At 30.5% G+C, this 18,641-nt stretch overlaps 6 protein-coding genes across 6 annotated transcripts; all 6 read left to right on the forward strand.

The window, feature by feature from the left end:
- The first annotated feature begins 1,281 nt into the window (after window positions 1–1,281).
- On the forward strand, window positions 1,282–1,797 carry LOC103578797 (cuticle protein 8-like). Its single transcript, XM_008559983.2, has 2 exons — window positions 1,282–1,563; window positions 1,655–1,797. Exons 1-2 carry the CDS (start codon window positions 1,314–1,316, stop codon window positions 1,795–1,797), a joined length of 393 nt encoding a protein of 130 aa, XP_008558205.2. The 5' UTR covers window positions 1,282–1,313.
- A 5,883-nt stretch (window positions 1,798–7,680) lies between these two features.
- Window positions 7,681–9,104, forward strand: LOC128667601 (odorant receptor 49b-like). The gene is made up of 5 exons (XM_053738413.1): window positions 7,681–7,971; window positions 8,039–8,445; window positions 8,508–8,607; window positions 8,677–8,778; window positions 8,883–9,104. Exons 1-5 carry the CDS (start codon window positions 7,681–7,683, stop codon window positions 9,102–9,104), a joined length of 1,122 nt encoding a protein of 373 aa, XP_053594388.1.
- A 1,128-nt stretch (window positions 9,105–10,232) lies between these two features.
- LOC103578799 (odorant receptor 9a-like) lies at window positions 10,233–11,700 on the forward strand. The gene is made up of 6 exons (XM_053737965.1): window positions 10,233–10,526; window positions 10,590–10,996; window positions 11,065–11,164; window positions 11,229–11,330; window positions 11,403–11,561; window positions 11,632–11,700. Exons 1-6 carry the CDS (start codon window positions 10,233–10,235, stop codon window positions 11,698–11,700), a joined length of 1,131 nt encoding a protein of 376 aa, XP_053593940.1.
- Window positions 11,701–12,216: 516 nt separating this feature from the next.
- LOC103578800 (uncharacterized) lies at window positions 12,217–13,911 on the forward strand. The gene is made up of 6 exons (XM_008559985.2): window positions 12,217–12,516; window positions 12,579–12,985; window positions 13,052–13,151; window positions 13,236–13,337; window positions 13,621–13,779; window positions 13,855–13,911. Exons 1-6 carry the CDS (start codon window positions 12,217–12,219, stop codon window positions 13,909–13,911), a joined length of 1,125 nt encoding a protein of 374 aa, XP_008558207.2.
- Window positions 13,912–14,656: 745 nt separating this feature from the next.
- LOC103578801 (uncharacterized) lies at window positions 14,657–15,638 on the forward strand. Its single transcript, XM_008559987.3, has 4 exons — window positions 14,657–14,740; window positions 14,833–15,239; window positions 15,311–15,425; window positions 15,489–15,638. Exons 1-4 carry the CDS (start codon window positions 14,657–14,659, stop codon window positions 15,636–15,638), a joined length of 756 nt encoding a protein of 251 aa, XP_008558209.3.
- Window positions 15,639–16,845: 1,207 nt separating this feature from the next.
- On the forward strand, window positions 16,846–18,525 carry LOC103578802 (uncharacterized). The gene is made up of 6 exons (XM_008559988.2): window positions 16,846–17,157; window positions 17,227–17,633; window positions 17,709–17,808; window positions 17,876–17,977; window positions 18,252–18,410; window positions 18,469–18,525. Exons 1-6 carry the CDS (start codon window positions 16,846–16,848, stop codon window positions 18,523–18,525), a joined length of 1,137 nt encoding a protein of 378 aa, XP_008558210.2.
- The last annotated feature ends 116 nt before the right edge of the window (window positions 18,526–18,641 follow it).

The raw sequence follows: 18,641 nt of genomic DNA on the forward strand, positions 1-18,641 counted from the left end.
ATCGTCCAACTAGTTTGTATCCATACCCATATATATATATATATATATATATATATATATATATATATATATGAATCTTCTAAGTTTGTGAGAAATTTATCTTTGAATTTATCAAGATAATGCGAATTCCAAGATAACGTATGGCGACATCTAGCAATTTGAATCAGTTGCCTATACAGTGTTCCTCATTTTTTTTTTTACAAACTGCTTAGTACTTTATCATGCGTGCAAGATATCATATTTATTTATTTATTTAAAAACACAACTTGTAGCAGGTTAATTCGACAATAACAATAAATGTCTGCTAAGGAGATTTGTAGAGGTATGCTAATTTTTTATTTCTATCTGTCCCCCTGGAATATTATTATTCTATTTCGCATTTACATTTTTTCTTGCTCTTTATTATTGTTATTTACTGTATATTTATGCTTTCTTATCCGCATTACGCGGATTGGATACCGTTGCCGTTGCTGTTGCTGTTGACGTTGACATCCTAAAGCTTGCTGTAAAAAATATGAAAAGTAAAATGACCCGTATAAATATGTCCTCCGTAGCTACAGAGCTAAAGCATGAAATTAAGCTCTCGTATTTTATTTTCTTTAGGTCTCGTCTTTCTGTAGCACCAGCCTGCAACTGGGAAGCTATTTTTTTTTTTTTTTTTTTCAGCTTTAGTCTGGTGCAGTGTTAGAGTATAATATCTAGAATCCAGAGTCCACCTTCTAGAATCTTGTCTTGTCTTTGATATTTTTCTCGAGTCGGGAAACAGACTAGACTCGACCGGCACATCGTGAAATATTGCAATCCAAGGACACAAGGTTGCTAATCCGGGCAAACATTATTACGCTGCATAATTTATTGCTGTAATCTTTGCTTCAGATACTTGTTTCCACCAAGAGCAGCGCAGTGTTACATGTCCATAGATATACAAGCTCCACGTGTTTTTAACAGCTTTCTCAAACTATTGTTTTTTTGTTTTAAATTGTATAGGATTTTGTGAAATCCTCTAATTCTCTGTCATCAGTCATATTCATTTTTAAATAAAATAATTTCGTTACGTCTATGAGATAATATGAAGAAAGTGAAACTTGTGTATTATACGTTTTTCTAAAAGACGTAACGAAAGTCAACAGATCATAAAACTTAACCAATACGCACTCAAGCGAGTACTTTTTTTACTTTGTTAAGCCATCGAATTTAGTTTTCAAAGAATCACGAGTATAAAAGCACGTTAGTTGATTCAAAGTCTTGTAGTATCGATCTGGTCTCTCAGTGTTCTTGAGTTCCAGAGCCTAGCTAAATATTTAATTATAAATATGCCGTCCGGATTGACTGGAATATTAATTTTATCAGCGATTTGTGTCATCAGCGTCAGAGCAAATGGACACGCGCACTCGTTCCAACACTTCCATGGCCCGGTGATCGGTGACGATCAAGAAATAAACTGGGTTGACAAACACGGACATCATCATCATGACTACGTAGCGCATCCGCACTACGAATTCACTTACGGAGTTAAGGATCAACATACCAAGGACTTTCACGGACAAAAGGAGCACAGAGATGGTCAGTATTTGCTCTGGTTTTTGTCATTCACTTGATGTAAGGAAAAAGTTTTTCTAATTGATAGATTATACTTTTTTTGTTCTCAAAATAGGTAAAGAAGTGACTGGAGAGTATACCGTTCAGGAACCAGGCGGTAATTTCCGGACTGTCAAGTACCATGCAGACGATACCGGTTTTCATGCCGACGTTCATAATAGCAATGGAAATGATCACGGTGATGAACGTAGAAGATAAAAAACTGTTTTAATAAAAACACAGAAAAAAAAAAAAACAAATAAAATGTTTTTAATCTGTTGAATAAATAATTATTATTAATCCATTTATTTGTTTTTACTTTTTTAATTATTTACATTCAGATATCATTGTTTATTTTTTTTAATAGCATACGCAAAAGTAGTGCACCGTTGATAAAAAATATAATAGATTATTTGCAGTGAGTGAATGAAAATTTAATTATCACAAATGTGCGATATACGATAGAATAAAAATATTTTTTCCAAAAAGATAGCAATGTCAGAATTTTACTTCAATACCCAGCTTGGGAGGTAATTAAAACTTTGCCTGAGTATGATTTTTTACATGTTGTAAAAAGCGATTGATTTAATTAATAAGTGAATGAACATCAATTAACGATGATATTTTACAATTAGATGGGGAATTATATTGTTGTACTATTGGTAAATATTATACATACGAGATGACAATTGCCTTTGTCTTTACATAGTGAGTAATGTCGACATTTAGCGTAATTCTAGCTATGAAATGTCGGCAGTTGTTAACAATAAGGCTTCGCTTTACGATAAATAAACACTACTGATTACTTTCAGTTTCGTGTAGCATGTGTCACTGTTTAAACAACTATTTCGCTATACCGAAATTGAAAACAAATAAATTCTTAACTAAAGTATTTCGAGAAAGGGTAAGGAAGCTTCAAAATTATCTTTCACGAATAATTGCTGCCATTTATTATTCGAATTTTTTTTTTCCATTTTCTGGAGATGAATTTGAATAATTAATAAAATATCATATAAAATTTGAGAAAATTTTTACTATGAAATTCAATCATATTCATAATTATAATATAATACAGATTGCCAATATGTCAATCACCGTGACCTAAGTATTAAAAATATAACAAGGGATTATATATTTACAGTAATGAAAAAAAATTAAAACTCATTTTAAATTTTATTGTTATTATTTTAAAAGTAATTTAACAAAAGTTTTTTATTTTATTTATTTATTTTTTTTTTTTAAATTGTTTTAATGCTTCGATCCAGATTCAGATATTACGTATTCGTTCTCCGTCTATAATACAATTTTATTAATTCATTTTTTTTTCTCTTCTCGAGTAGAAAAGATAAATAAATGGTAGCTAATATTCGAGTCGCTCTGCTTTGTTTGTCGATATTTATCCCGAGACGTGGAGCTGCATGAAAATTAGCTTCTTACCCTCTATATATATACATATAAATATATATTTATATACAGATCGTTATTGAAAAATAAATTACGAGAGATTTAATGCCGAGTATTAAATATTTAAAAAGGGAAATGTATATGTATTATTAATATATAATATGGGAGAGATAAATTTATTGAAAGCAGGATTAATATTCGAGAGTATAATATGTTAATCTCAGTTAAATTACTCGTCTTTGTTGGCAACAAAATTTAATCTAGTTCGTTTTATACTAAATCTATTGATCGGCAAGACCTTTATCGATTTTATGAATTATTATAACTTTGAATATTATTCTAAGCTCTGATATCGCTGATCTGTTATATTATATAACTTATATATAATATTAACAGAGTTCATTGCTTTATAAAACAAATAATTATATGATCGAATATCTATTTATATATGTGAGTGTGAATATGTTCCTCAGTAAATATTTTTGTGATTAAAAAAAAAAATTACGAGCCGTTGGTTAAGGAAAGATTAAATTTGAAGCCTCGGCTTACTGTTTACTGGCTCACAATCAATTGGTTTCGGAATTTTCCTGTTATGAGTTTACTTTTTTTTGGTACGAGTGTACTCAATGTGAGTGAGCGATATTGGCAGAGTTTTCGAGTGAGCTGGTGACCCCGCCGAGCAAGCGAGTCCTGCCGAGAATAATAGAGAGAGAGAAGAAAATTTTCATCGAACGATTCAGATTCATAGTGTACGGTCTATAGGAATATTGAATAGATTTAGCTGTTCAAATAGATTTATATTCGATCAACACTTGAATATTCAATATACTTGCCAATAGTTATCTCTCTTTCAAACTGTACTTTTATTTTCATCTTAATATTGATAAAGATCATTATCATTCCCCATCTCATTTTTTTTTAATTCCATTTTCGAACAAGGACACAAAAAAGTATTTTAGAGTATATACGCATCATAAATATTTAAAAAAATAATCAACTGATTTAAATAACTTAGGACACTATCATGTTTCCTATTTTCCATTTTGTGAATAAAAAAAACCTGAGTTTTATTTAAAATATCTCGACTTTTTTTTTGAAACAGTGTCAATAAATTTCGATTTTTTTTCTGTCAAAAAAATATTATCTTTAAAAAATTTTTTTCTTTCTCAGTGAAATATATACTATCACTTATCACAGAAAAATGATACAAAAATTCAGTTTCAAATCACAAGATTCCTTTGAATAAATAATAAAAAAAAAAAAAAAAAAAAAAAAAAATGTTGTTATTTTTGGTAGCCAACAAATAACTATAGAATTCATTTATAACCGTCAAGAGCCTCAAATTTTTCATCACCTATAGTTTATCGTAATATATCTGAAGATATAAAAATATTTCCCCTGGGTAAAAAATACGGTCGTCTCCGGAGATATTACTTGAAGCGAAGTAGATAGTTCTTAATGCCATTTTTCCTTTAAAATGGATTATATTCAGTCAAAGTCTTGGAAAAAATACATAAATCGCAAAGCTATCGCTATCGAAAAATAACAAACAAATTCAAAGATAAAGATATCTTTTAAAAATACCCGATTGTCTCATTATCTTATCAATCAATTAATGAGGTTTGGTTACCAATTCTGCAATTTCATACGTTCTGTTTTTCAGTATAAAGATAAGGAGACGTGCACTCAATAATAGGTATCGTTAACACTCTGATCGAATCGGTCGACCGAATTTATCCAACAAAGCGTAATTCGCTTTACTAAAACCATGTTGCAAACGTTATTTTTCCTCTCGCTCGCTTCTTTTGTCTGCTCACAGAACATCGACGCTCAGGTAGCTATAAAGTTAACTAATTTAATAATAAAAATAATAACAGAGTTACTAAAAGCAATTAAACTTTTCATTAAATTTAATTTTAATAAAAATTAACAACAATTGTTTATAATCATATTTACTAATTTTGACAACTTTTGATTTTATATATTTTGTAATTGTTTGTATATGAAAGTTTTATTAAATTTATCGCTTAAATTTTTTAGAGAAAGTTTCAAATTATTTATTTTATCGAAACCATTTTTTTTTTATCAATAAACTAGCAGAACTTTTTAATAACAGTTCTTAATGTTATCTGACCTTCAGGATTTATTTAAACATGTATTTATATATTAATATATTTTTATTTTGTTTTTTATTTGATTGCTGTATAGAAACCAAATACAATTGAGCCTACGGCTATTGAGATTGCTATAATACTCTCGGGTATTGTAGCCGCAAGTTCTATATCAGTAATTGTTGTTTTGATACCCTCGATACTTTATTAGTAAGTCTTAGATCAATATAAATATTTATAGTAACCCAGGTAAAAAAATTTTAAGCCAGAAAAAATAGTAAAATTTTTTCTCGCTCGAAATATAGTCGACAAAAGGCTCAGGTAATGAACATAAGGCTAAAATATAGCTTTCAACCTTTTCGAATAAAATTCTACGACTTTGACGTAATTTCGGCAAAATTTAGACCTCTTTAAATAAAATTGTATGATTTCAGCATAATTTCAGCCAGATTTAGTCTTTTCGGCGTATTTTCGACTAAATATTTTTACCTGGATATTTCTTTTTTCTTGAGAGGGGCTTGCACTTTTTTGTCTTTATCACTGGAGTGGACGAACGGAACAGTCCTTTTCACTCTCGCACAGTAAATAGAGGATTTTTCAATACTTTTATCCCAATTGACTGGAAATCTTCATAAAATTAGACTGAGAGTCGCTAGATCGTAGATAAGAGTAGTACATCATCATAAAAGTTTTCATTGGGAGAAAAATTTTAACAAAATCATCTGCAATCCCCTTTTAATTCTTAAACTCTGTAGAATATTTTAAAATTTTCTATACGATAAAATTTTTTGAAATTAAATTATTAAAAGTATTGTAATGATTCCAAGTGTCGGATCGATTGTATAGCACTAATTATTCCTTCGTAAATAGTTTACAGCAAGTGTTTATGGTGAATAACATGGTTAAGGTCTTAGTAACTGTTCATCAAGTATTTCATTGGATTTACAATAGTTTCGTCTCAGTGAACAAATCATACTCATCAGTATAGTTCAATATACACTTGCTTTAGAATTACTCTACTAGTACGAAATACAACAAAACAGTATAGCGTTGTTCAATAGTTAGTCGATTTCGCTACAACGCCTCTCGCAAATTATTCGACGTAAACAGTTGCTGTGGACTATTTTTAAGAAGACAATTAATCTCGAAAAAAACTAATACATGTTGTTTAAATTACTATTGCAATTAATAATAACTTTTTTTTTTATTATTATTTAGTAAGCGATTAAATAAAAAATTCGATGCAGCAAATAATCGAACAATAGAAAGTGAAGATTAATTAGGTATGGGCAATCATCGAAGCCATGAAGCAATTAACGAGTCTTTGAAGTAAATCACGAATGTACGTGCAATACCGAGAAACAGAACGAACGTACAACTCTGCAACGGGAAACTCGGAAAATTAATGTCATCAAATCAGCGATAAATCATATTCGTATTCTGTCACCGTACTTATTATACATCATTTTAATTTATTGCCATGATAATAAAATATTATTGATTAATTATTATTTATTGGCTATTTTGTAATATATATATATATTATTATATTGTACTTTCCTCAACAATTATTTAAACTTGAATGGAAAAGCAAATAATTAAATCATTTATTTTAATATTATTAATTATCCACTCATACGTAAAATGAGTAATTTATTCATTTTCCCAAGTGTTAATTATTTATTTAGTAGGTCATATATCTGCAGGTTTTCATATAATATTTTACCATAAAATATTATTTTTTCCGATGGTAAGATTTTATTTTATCAACAGACACATAAGTAACATACTGTCGGTAAATTATCATTCGTTGAATTTATCCATTGAAAAATTTATCATATCATGGTAGTATACCTTTACATGATAAGTTATTTGCACCTGATAAATATGTAAATTATTTTATATAAATTTTTTTTTCTTTTTCAAATTAAAAAAAATGATAATTTTTTTTTTTTATAGTTTAGTAAAAAAGTACACGAAATAATAGTCATAAAAAAATAACTCTAAGACGATAGAAATAAATATGAATACAGTATGACAGAATGGAAATTGAAAAAAAAATTTTTTCGTCTATTTATATAAAAAAAAGTCCGGGTTAATGAACTTGTTAAACCGTCTAGGGTTTTCTTTGTATACATTTATAGATAATAATATAGTCTATGAAAAAAAATTTCATAGAGATCCCTTACATTTACAGCTCATAGCAATTAAATAATACTTTATTAATACAAAAGTGCATTATTGTTTGATGAAACATATCATCGCCGTATGTACAGCGTCAATTAAAAATAAACATTTAAAACCTGACATACAATTTCCTCTTGAAAATAAAAAGAAAATCATCTTGTAGATAATGAATAGATCATTTGTGAAAAATTCGTATATTTTGGAGGGTAAAAAAAATTTTTCTAATAATTTGACAGCAAAGAAAATTTTTTTTCGATAATTTTATTTTGAAAAATGCAGTAGCTGCATATAGCTGTTATTATAATAACTCCATCTAGGTAAATTATATGTTTGAAAGATGAATAGCAAATGAATTTCCCCTTCGGAACCAAGACACTCGAAGGGAAACCGTCTTAACAAAATGTTTAAAATAAATCCAGAATTCGCGATCGCGTATACAAAGTTAACAGTGACGCTGGTTTGCTCCTGGCCGCCGGGAAAGAATTCAAGTAGACGAGATTTTTTATTATTTACGATAAAATGGTGGATTTCATGGCTGCTGGGAATTTTTCTGGTGATACCTTTGATTTATGCGGCATACATTGATCGGAGGAACGTATTAGAGTTTACGAAATCTCTTTGTCTCGCGGTATCCTGTGGCCAGTGCGCGGTGAAAATGTTTTTATGCAAGCTGCAGCATAATCGGATTAAGGTAAAATAAGTAAATTTTTCAATGAAATTTGATAATTTTGAGAGAAAAGTTTAATTTTCTTTGGCAGTTTTTACTCGACGAAATGGAGGAGTACGTGAAAGCAGCTGGGCCTTTTGAAAGAAAAATATTTTTGAGTTACATAAAAAATTGCGGACTAGTTCACGTGACTTTGAATGTTTGTTCGCTGGTAGCAAGTGTTGGAGTAATTTTGGGACCTCTCGTTCTGCCCCAGAGCCTCCCAACTGAGGCCAAGTACCCGTTCTCCGTCGAAAACCATCCAAATTATGAAATAATCTACATTCATCAAACCTTTGCGGGAATCCTTTGCTCCTCGATCGGTTCAATAGACTGTCAAATTGCTATGCTACTTTGGTTTTCGATCGCTCGGTTAGAGCTTTTGAGCCTGGAAATGAAAAATATAACAAATGTTTATCAGTTTTACAACTGCGTTCGCAAGCACCAATTTTTGTTGTGGTATTTGATACATTTGTCATGTCTAATTTATATTTTTAGAATTATAAGGCTATTAATTACAGGTTTGTCGACGAAACAATAAAAGCTGGCCGGTATTTAGTTGCTACAACAGTTATTATGACAACTTTGGCTGTTATTTTGGGAGGTGTCCATATTGTTGGGGTAAAATATATTTATCGTAAATTTAAATTATTCGTTATTTTATTTATGATTGGAAAAAATTTATCGTAGAATGAACCGATGCTTGTTAAATTACAATTTGTAATTATTGTCGGAGGGTTTTCTATGTTACTATACGTTACTGCGTGGCCATCGGAAATCCTTACAAGAATGGTAAGTAATGCAGTCATCAGTAACTTTATCCTTGAAAAATATCCTCAGATTGGGCAGTAGAAAATTGAGCATGAAAATATCAATAAAAATATATATTTTTTTAGTGTCAAAACATTGGCTGGACCATCTACAACTCTGAGTGGATGAGAAATTCAAAAGAACTAAACAAAGGCATTGAATTTGTTATACAGAGATCTAACAAGCCCGCCGTAATTTATATTTCAGGAATTTTTCCAGCGATTTCATTGAACTACTATGCTATATTTTTATCAAAAACTTTTTCTTACTTTACAACTCTTCGTATTATATTAGCCAAGTTCGAATAAAGTTTTATGTAGATTGTTAATAACGAAATAATTAAAGTAACTTAATTTTGACATCAAGTAACAATCGAACAACTAGAAATTTCAAAAAAATAATATGATGTTATAGATACTCAACACAACTTAATAATACAGAAGATCATTCAATTTTACTAACTATTTATTAATTTATTATTAATATATTTATAGGAATGAACAAAAACGGAGTACAAAAAAGCAAAAATCAAATAATTTTGATGTTGATTATTGGCCAATTTTAGCTCAGAGTCAACACTTGAAAATTTAAACAACAAAATTTTTAATTGTTCACATTATCTGTTACAGTTTCTGTTGAAATTAGTCTCTCAATTAACAACCCTCCACATTCTATCAGCTTAAATAGAGTTACATATATATTTTTTATAATTTCTATGCTATTAGAGCTGAAAAGTCTATAACAAATAACAAACTTTAATTGGTGCCCAATCTTAGAGTTGAACGTTGGACCTTAAGCCTGGACGTGATGGAAATTGAGTCCCTCAGCTGTGCTAAAATACTTTGATTATAATTTCCGATGCACATTCTTGAAATTTTTATTTTTTATTTACAACGTATTTGAAAACAATATTATGGTCAGCATAAGTATTAGATTTTTTTTTACAAATGTAAATTATCGGCTATGAATAAAAGTATACGTAGATTTAATTTTGTAGAAACGAATGTGTAAATTTAAAAATAGTTTGTTACACAAAACAAAGAAAAATTAAAACCTTTTCTTCCTTCACTACATTTATTTCTAGGAATATAGACTCACCCTTGCTGATAAAAAAAAAACTTATTAAAAATTAATGAAAAGTAGTCTAGGTTTTCTTTATTATCGAGGCTCCGGCAGCTTTTAATTTCATATTTCTTATAATTATATAGCTTCGCCTTCGGAGAAAACACCCGGGAAAAATACATATATTACACTCAACACTATAGATAATTATATGCTACAAACAATGAAGAATATAACAAAGGGGTTTTTATTTAAACCAATCTCCCCTTTTCTCCCCCCACGACTCACCACCTCCGTAAAGACATTGCCGTCAGTTCTATTTGTACAACTGAAGAAACATCATCTTGACTAAGAGTTATATATCTATCAGAACAATGAAGTTGACAACAAGTCCGGAAGCTGCCTTGCAATTTACAAAAATGAACGTTTACTTCGTAAGTTCTTGGCCTCTTTCGAAATCTGATAGCAGGAGTAGTAAAATTTGGTTCAATGTTCGTTGGTGGACTGCATTTATTTCAATACTACTGTTATTTTTACCTTTAACTAATGGTGTTTATGTGTATCGAAATGATTCGCTGGTAATGGTGAAGGCTGCTTGTTTGAGTAGTGCGTCAGCTCAAGCACTTTTGAAATTGATAGTTTGCCGATTTCAGTCGAACCGTCTTCAAGTAAATCATCCCAAGTATTTAATACAAAAATTTATTTAATTGAATAAATATTTTTTGATTTAGCTGTTGCATGAAGAGATGGAAATCATTATGAAAAATGCCGATGCACTGGAAAAAAAATATCTACTAAAATATATTAAGAAAAGTGGATTTTTTCATGTCTTTGGGAGTTTCAGTGTGTGGGCAGTTTGCCTGTCATTCATAATCGAGCCTATTTTACTGTCACATCCCTACCCAACAGACACCGCGTATCCATTTGTTGTGGAAAGTCAAGTATTGCGTATAATATTGTACATACAACAGATAATTGCTCTTTTTTTTGTCGGAGCGGCTGTGATAATTGATTTTCAGGTGGCGACCTTGCTATGGTTTACTTGTGTAAGATTTGAAGTACTCAGTCATTACTTCAGAGAGGTTTCAAATGAAGCAGAGTTGGTGGAGTGCATCAAAAAGCATCAGAAAGTACTATGGTAACTTTTTAAAATTAATTAATGATTTTCATATTAAGTTGAACAGATTTCTGAATATAAATTGGTAGGTATGCTAATGAAGTTAAATACGCAATAAGGTATATAACACTCAGCACAATAGCAACTACTACGATTGGAGTTATTTGTGGCTGTTTGGCATTGTTAAGTGTGAGTAATTAAAAGGAAAAAAATTTAAGTCGCTGGATACTGGACTAAAGATGCTTATATACAGCATCAGCCGATATCTGTTAAGCTACGAGTTGCCAACATCGTCGGGAATGCGGCGACTGAGCTTTTCATTTATGCCTGGCCTGCTGACAATCTCATTCAAGTGGTCAGTAATTTTTATTTTCACCCTTATTTTCACGTCATTAATCATTTTCTTACAAAAAAATACTTACTTCAGAGCCAAGCAATCGGACAGAGTGCTTACAACAGTAAATGGCAAAAAGGTTCCGTTGCTTTGGTAAAAACAACAATGAGCGTAATTCATCGATCGCAGTTGCCAAGTACAATATCGATACGTGGAGTAATGCCCAGTCTATGTCTGAGATACTACACATCCGTACGACAGCTTCATTAATTCAATTTCCTTTAGCGAGTATTTAAAAATAAATATTTTTTTCCTGTTTCAGTTTCTCTCTACCACGTTCTCGTACTTTACGACTCTGCGCGTAGTCTATGCTGCTGATTCTGTCGACTAAAAAAAAAAAAAAACAATATTTTAGTCATCTATTTTTAGTAACAATTACTCATTAAGAAATATATATAAATTTATGTATCATAAATAAATTAATGTACCCTAAGAAAATTTTGATTATCAAAAAACTCACAATCCCGAAATTTTATAAGTAAGCATTAAATTTAAAAATAGTCATCTCTGAAAGTTTATCGTTAAAAAATCATACAAAATAATGTTAACTTGTTTGTGTGCACTGTAAATATAATAAATTTACTCCTGAATTTCTTCTTAACAAGTTGGAAGAAATAGAGCCGCTAGGCTTGTTATTAATATAATAGCTTACAGTATTTCTAACTAGAGTTTAAAGCGCAAATTACAGGTTTGATTAACCGGAAACGTATGGGAAAACATCATTTGCTTCAACCATTTATTACATAACTACCGCGTCGGTCATTATTAATGCAAAATTTCTCTACCCCCCGAAGCTGCTTTGTTTTACTTAGTCTCAGTAAAACCGCGCAAGAGCAAACTCGTCGATATGAAACATCCAGCTAACAGTCGCGGATTTAACGTGACGCCTGAAAAGGCCGTTCAGTTCACCAAAATAACAGTATTTTTAACGTGTGCATGGCCACCGAGTAATGAATCGCGACTATTTAAACTATTCATATATTTTTCAATTTTTCTATCCATTGCATTATTTTTACCTCTAGTAGTTTCTATTATCAAGTTTTGCGATAATTTTTTCATCGTAATGAAATCGGTAATTTTTATCTGTGGCATCACCAATTATGTCGCCAAAGTAATTACCGTTAGAATTTACCAAAAAGAATTTCAGGTTTGTATTTGAATATTTTTCAGTGGATTTTTCAATCTAGAATTTATTGATAAACATAATAGCAACTTGGATCAGCAGTTGACGATTTCATCAACAAAGCTAGTGTCAGTGAAAAGCAAGTTTTGCAAAAATATGTCGACAAATGCTGGAAATTTCAGTTATTCATGACATGCAGTTATTATTTGACAACAACAGGGATAATTATTGGACCTTTAGTGCTACCTCAAAAATTTCCTACTGACGCAGTGTACCCGTTTCCGGTGGATAATCAAATTATTTCACTTATGGTTTACTTGCATCAGTGCATTGTTGGGTATCAGTGCTCAGCCGGAATGGCTTTGGATTGTCAAGCTGCTTTATTTATCTGGTACTTGAGCGCCAAATTTGAATTGCTTATTTCAGAAACTAAGAATGTAGTAACTTATAATGAGTTGCGTCATTATATAAAAAAGCACCAAGATCTACTAACGTAAATATTAATTTATATTTTTAATTTACTGGATAAAATTATTTTGTAAATTTTAATATTATTCAGATACGCAGAGGAGTTGATTCGCCCAACGCGCGTAATGGCTTTTTCTACTGTTTCAGTGACTAAGATCGGAATGATTTTTGGTGGTGTTTTTTTGATTTCAGTAAAAATTTTTCTTAATTTAAAAAAAATTATTTTTACTATTTGGTATAATTATATATATTATATACTGTTTAATAATAAATAGGATGAACCATTGGCTGTAAAAATTCAATTTGGAATAATGGTTATAAGTACGACAGTTAATATTTATGTTTGCACTTGGGCTGCTGACTATTTGATAACTATTGTAAGAAATTATAAAGACATTTTTGAAAAATAGACAAAACTAAAAATCAAAAAATATATAACCCAGACAAAATAGTAAGCTTAAAACGGAAATTTTAAAAAAATGTATTGTAAATCTGATAACTCGTTATTCTAATTTTTCAAAACTTTTTTACACGAGTCTTGTCTATTTATTTTCTTAACTCTAAAGTTAAGTTACTGAAATAGTAAGTTACTGAACTTTAGAGAGAATCACGAAATCTGGTAAGTTAGTAAATTTTTCAGCAAAATTAATTAATTGACAGTCGAGTTCTACCTTGTCAGACGAAATCTTCAGCACAACATGGATGCATGGACCAAAATTAAGAAAATTATGGCTCATTGTTCTTCACCGGGCACAAAAACCCGTTGTTATAAATATTCCAGGTCTTCTCAAGACACTTTCCAATGAATATTATTCTGCGGTACATGTCACTCTTTTGTATCAATAAAACGAATGTACAAACAAAAATAATAATTAAAACAAACTTTACTTGCAGTTTCTGTCAGCAGCGTTTTCTTGCTTCGCAACAATTCGCGTTGTCGTTAATTCTTAGAAAAAAAAATGATTAACTTTCCCCAACAAAATCACATGGCGAAAAATTTATTTGCATGATAATTTATAAAAAATGTTAACTAGTTTTTGTTACTATATAAATTATCAACATAAAACCTCAAAAAATTGTTTTACTTTCTAACAATTAGTACTTAGACAAAAATTTAAACTCCGTAACAAAGACGGTAAGTTTTCTATACTCATACAAAATGTAACTTGTATATAACAATGGTCTATACATATTAAGCAAGTACAAGTGTCGATAGCTCGTTTGTAAGGTACAAGGCATGTAGAGTCGCCAGACCTATAATTAATATAATAGCTTACACTATTCCTAACTAGAGTTTAAAGCGCAAATTACAGGTTCTATTAACCGGAAGCGTATGGGAAAACATAATTTGCTTCAACCCTTTATTAAACAACTTCCGTGTTGGTTATTATTAATGCAAAATTTTCCTATTCGCGAGTCGCTTTATTTCACTTAGAGTTAATAAAGCTGCGCTACAGCAAACATCGATATGAAACATTCAGTGAAAAGACAGGGATTCAAAGTAACGCCTGAAGCGGCTATTGAATTTACCAGGACATCGGTACTATTGACTTACATATGGTCGCCTCCAAGTGCAAACAAGGTGCGATTTATGTTATTTAAAATATTTATGTACACATCAGTATTTTTTTCAATAATTTTTATCCTATCGCTGCTACTGTCAGTCATAAAATACTTTGACAATTTACTCATAGTAATGAAATCAATGGCTGTTTTATGTGGAGTAACAAATTTCGTGGCCAAAGTAATAATTGTCAGAATATACTGCAAAGAATTTGAGGTCTGTGACTAAATAGTTTTTTCTATTTTCAAAAATATATTTTAGTCTTAATCTAATAGATAAATTATTAACACCTTAAATGCCCACTGCAGCAAATCGAATTGACTTTAAACGATTTTGTGAAAAATGCCAATGAAAGTGAACGAGTTATTTTACAAAAATATGTCAACAAGTGCTGGAAGTTCCAATTGCTTGTAACCTGCGGGAGTTATGCGACAACAACCTTAGTAATGTTGGGACCTTTAGTGCTGCCACAAAAATTTCCTACCGATGCAGTATATCCATTTCCTGTGGAAAATAAAATCGTTTCATGTATTGTGTACTTGCATCAGTCCATTATTGGCTATCATTGTTCCGCGGCAATACTTCTGGACTGTCAAATGGCGCTATTTCTCTGGTACTTGTGTGCCAGATTTGAATCATTAGGATCAGAAATAAAAAATGTCACAAATTATCAAGAATTGCGTTACATTATCAGAAAACACCAATCACTTCTTGTGTAAAAACTAAATTATCTTTAACAGGAATATTATTTATTGTAAATTTAAGGTATTTTTTTAAATTGTGCAGATATGCTGAAAAGGTGACGGAACCAATTCATGCAGTGGTTTTTTCGACGGTCACGATAACAAAATTTATCATGATTTGCGGTGCATTTTTTCTGCTATCGGTTAAATACATATTTGTAACTGTATACCGTCAATTGTAAAAATAACCTTTAAATTATAAAATTAATAAAAATTAATAGGACGAACCGATAGCTGGGAAAATTCAGTTTGGGATAATGGTAATGAGTACAACGTTGAATATTTACACTTCTATTTGGCCAGCGGACTGTTTGCTAGACATTGTAAGGACTATTTTTTATAGAAAAATATCAAAAGCAAATACATTGTAAGATAAATTTATTATTTTTTAGTCAAGCAAACTTATAACAAATGAAATATATAATATGTGTTGGACATGGACACAGCAAATGAGGAAATCATGTCTTCTTTTTATTCGTAGAACGCAGAAACCCGTTATGATAAAAATTCCAGGTCTTCTAGAGACTCTTTCAAATGTATATTATTCATCAGTATGTATTTTTATGAGTACTGATAAAAAAAAAAAAGAAAAAAATAGAATCTGTAACTTACTCTCTATTTGAAAACAAAAAAAATTATTCATTTTTCAGTTTCTTTCTGCAGCAGTTTCTGGTTTTACAGCACTCCGAGTTATTGTAAATTCGTAAAATTGTTTTCATATTAATATCATATTACATACACTGGAAAAAATTTGAGTAGTGAACGCGGATTAAATCTGGATGACTGTTTATATATTTAATTCCCTCGGAGTAAAACTCATTTCGAAGAGGAGTTAATTTTAATATTGAAACTCTGAATACGAGAGTGAATGCGGGTTTGAATAAAATCCAGATCACTCCAAAATCACTGCACTTTGAGTGTCGGAGTGAATTCGGATTGAAATACAATTCGAAATTACTCCAAATCCACTTTCAATTTTTTACAGTGTAGATTTATTTGTAAAATAAAAAAGTAGTAAAAATAATAAAAAGCAAGAACCAAAGTTTTGTAATTTTTCAACAAGTCTTATAAATTACTCACCTGACATTTATTGAATGAATATAAAATTTTTCAAATCCTGCTGAACTTTTTTTCATTTTATTATTTAGAAACTGACATTATAGAAAAACAATTTATATTTTTGTTTTTTTTTCAACCCTCGGTAGCATATTCGAAATTGTTATTTTTCTCTTTGAATTCGAATACAGTGCAAAATGTAAAATAAATTAAACTGTAATCTCTACTCTTCAACAATGGTCTATACATATTTAGCAAGTGTGAGTATCGTTTGTAAGGTGCAAGACATGTAGAGTCGCTAGACTTATAATTAATATAATATCTTCCACTATTTCTAACAAGAGTTAAAAGCCCAAATTACAGGTTCGATTAAACGCAAGCGTATGGGAAAATATCATATGTTTCAACCCTTTATTAAACAACTTCCGCGTTGGTCATTATTAATGCAAAATTTTCCTAGCCGTGGAGCCACTTTGTCTGGTTTATTTCTGATCGAGGTGCCAGTGCAGTCTCGTTATTGACATGAAACTAACAGCGGACACAAAAAGTTACAAAGTAACACCTCAAGGCGCTGTTAATTTTATCAGAGTGACAGTATATTTAACTTGTATATCATTCCCATTGACAGAGAAAACCAAAGTGCGCATTAATTACGAAATAATATTATGGCTCTCAATATTTTTATCAATTTCTCTATTCGTTCCGTTACTTGCCTCGATCATAAAATACTCAGACGATACATTTGTTGTCATGAAGTCTTTCATCCTTATGTCAGCAATCTCGAATTATGTTATCAAGGTCATTATTGTGAGAATTTATCATAAAGAACTACAGGTTTGTACTTTAATTAATTTTTAACCAATTTTTATTTTTCATTTAAGAATTGGTTATTTAAAATATTAGCAACTTGGATCAGCATTAGATGAGTTTATAAAAAAAGCCAATGAGAGTGAAAAGGTAATTCTGCAAAAATATGTTGATAACACCTGGAAATTTCATGGATTTATGACATGTAGTTACTATTTGACTACAACTGCTGTTATTTTGGGACCGTTAATTTTGCCGCAGAAATTTCCTACCAATGCAGTGTACCCGTTTCCGGTGGATAATCGAATTATTTCAATTATGGTTTACTTGCATCAGTGCATTGTTGGATATCAGTGTTCGGCTGGAATGGCTTTGGATTGTCAGGCTGCTTTATTTATGTGGTATCTGAGTGTCAGATTCGAAATATTGATTTCAGAAGCAAAAAATGTGTGGAGTATTGATGAATTGCGTACCTATGTTAGGAAACATCAGAAAGTCCTTTTGTAAAAATTTATTTTCGCAAAAACAAACTGAAAAATTTCAAATATTTACTCTGTTTCCAACGTTTAAATTTCCAGATATGCTGAAGAATTGATCCGGCCAACACGATTGATAGCTTTTGTGACGGTGGTAATGACCAAAATTGGAATGATTTTTGGTGGGATAGTTTTGATATCAGTAAGAAATTTTTACAGATTGATTGTATAATAATGCTTTTAGTGAAAATTCATATTTGGGAAATTAGGATGAACCTGTGGTAATTAAAATCCAATTTGCAATATTGGTAATCAGTACAACGATAAATATTTATGTGTGCGCTTGGGCTGCAGATAATTTAAGAACTGTCGTGAGCAAAAAAATATTATTTAATACCTCTATGCCAAATTGACTAGAAATTTTTTAACATCGCTACATGTTAATATCCGATTCCTAGTTGATTTGATACATAATAAATATATCGCGTAACTAATTTCAAAAGGGCTTAGATTTTTATACGCCTTTTTGGGTTTTGGGAACTCTCCAAGGCCAAAATTACATAAAAAATGTAAATCCTTTTGGAGTTAGTAACGCGATTTCTATGTTATATCATATTCTCAATAAAGAAAAAAAACTATTGACAGTCAAGCACCGCGATGTCAAATGCAATCTTTGAGATATCATGGACGCATGGACCAAAACTGAGAAATCTCTTGCAAACTATAATCCACAGAACTCAAAAACCCGTTGTTATCAACATCCCTGGTCTTCTTGAAACCTTATCCAATGAATATTACGCTCAGGTAAAACTCCTTCTAAAAATAATAGAGATACATTATGACTAAAAATATTTTTATTCAGTTTCTCTCAACAGCATTTTCCTGCTTCGCAGCAGCACGAGTCGTCGTCAGTTCCTGAATCTGCCCATCTCTTAAAATTTATCTCCAGAATATATATTTTATATAAATTCCTATACCAGTATTTGCTAATGAAAAACATAGATTTAGCAAAAATAAATTTTATTTAAAATATTT

This window comes from Microplitis demolitor, chromosome 4, assembly GCF_026212275.2.
Source record: "Microplitis demolitor isolate Queensland-Clemson2020A chromosome 4, iyMicDemo2.1a, whole genome shotgun sequence".
Lineage (NCBI taxonomy): Eukaryota > Metazoa > Arthropoda > Insecta > Hymenoptera > Braconidae > Microplitis > Microplitis demolitor.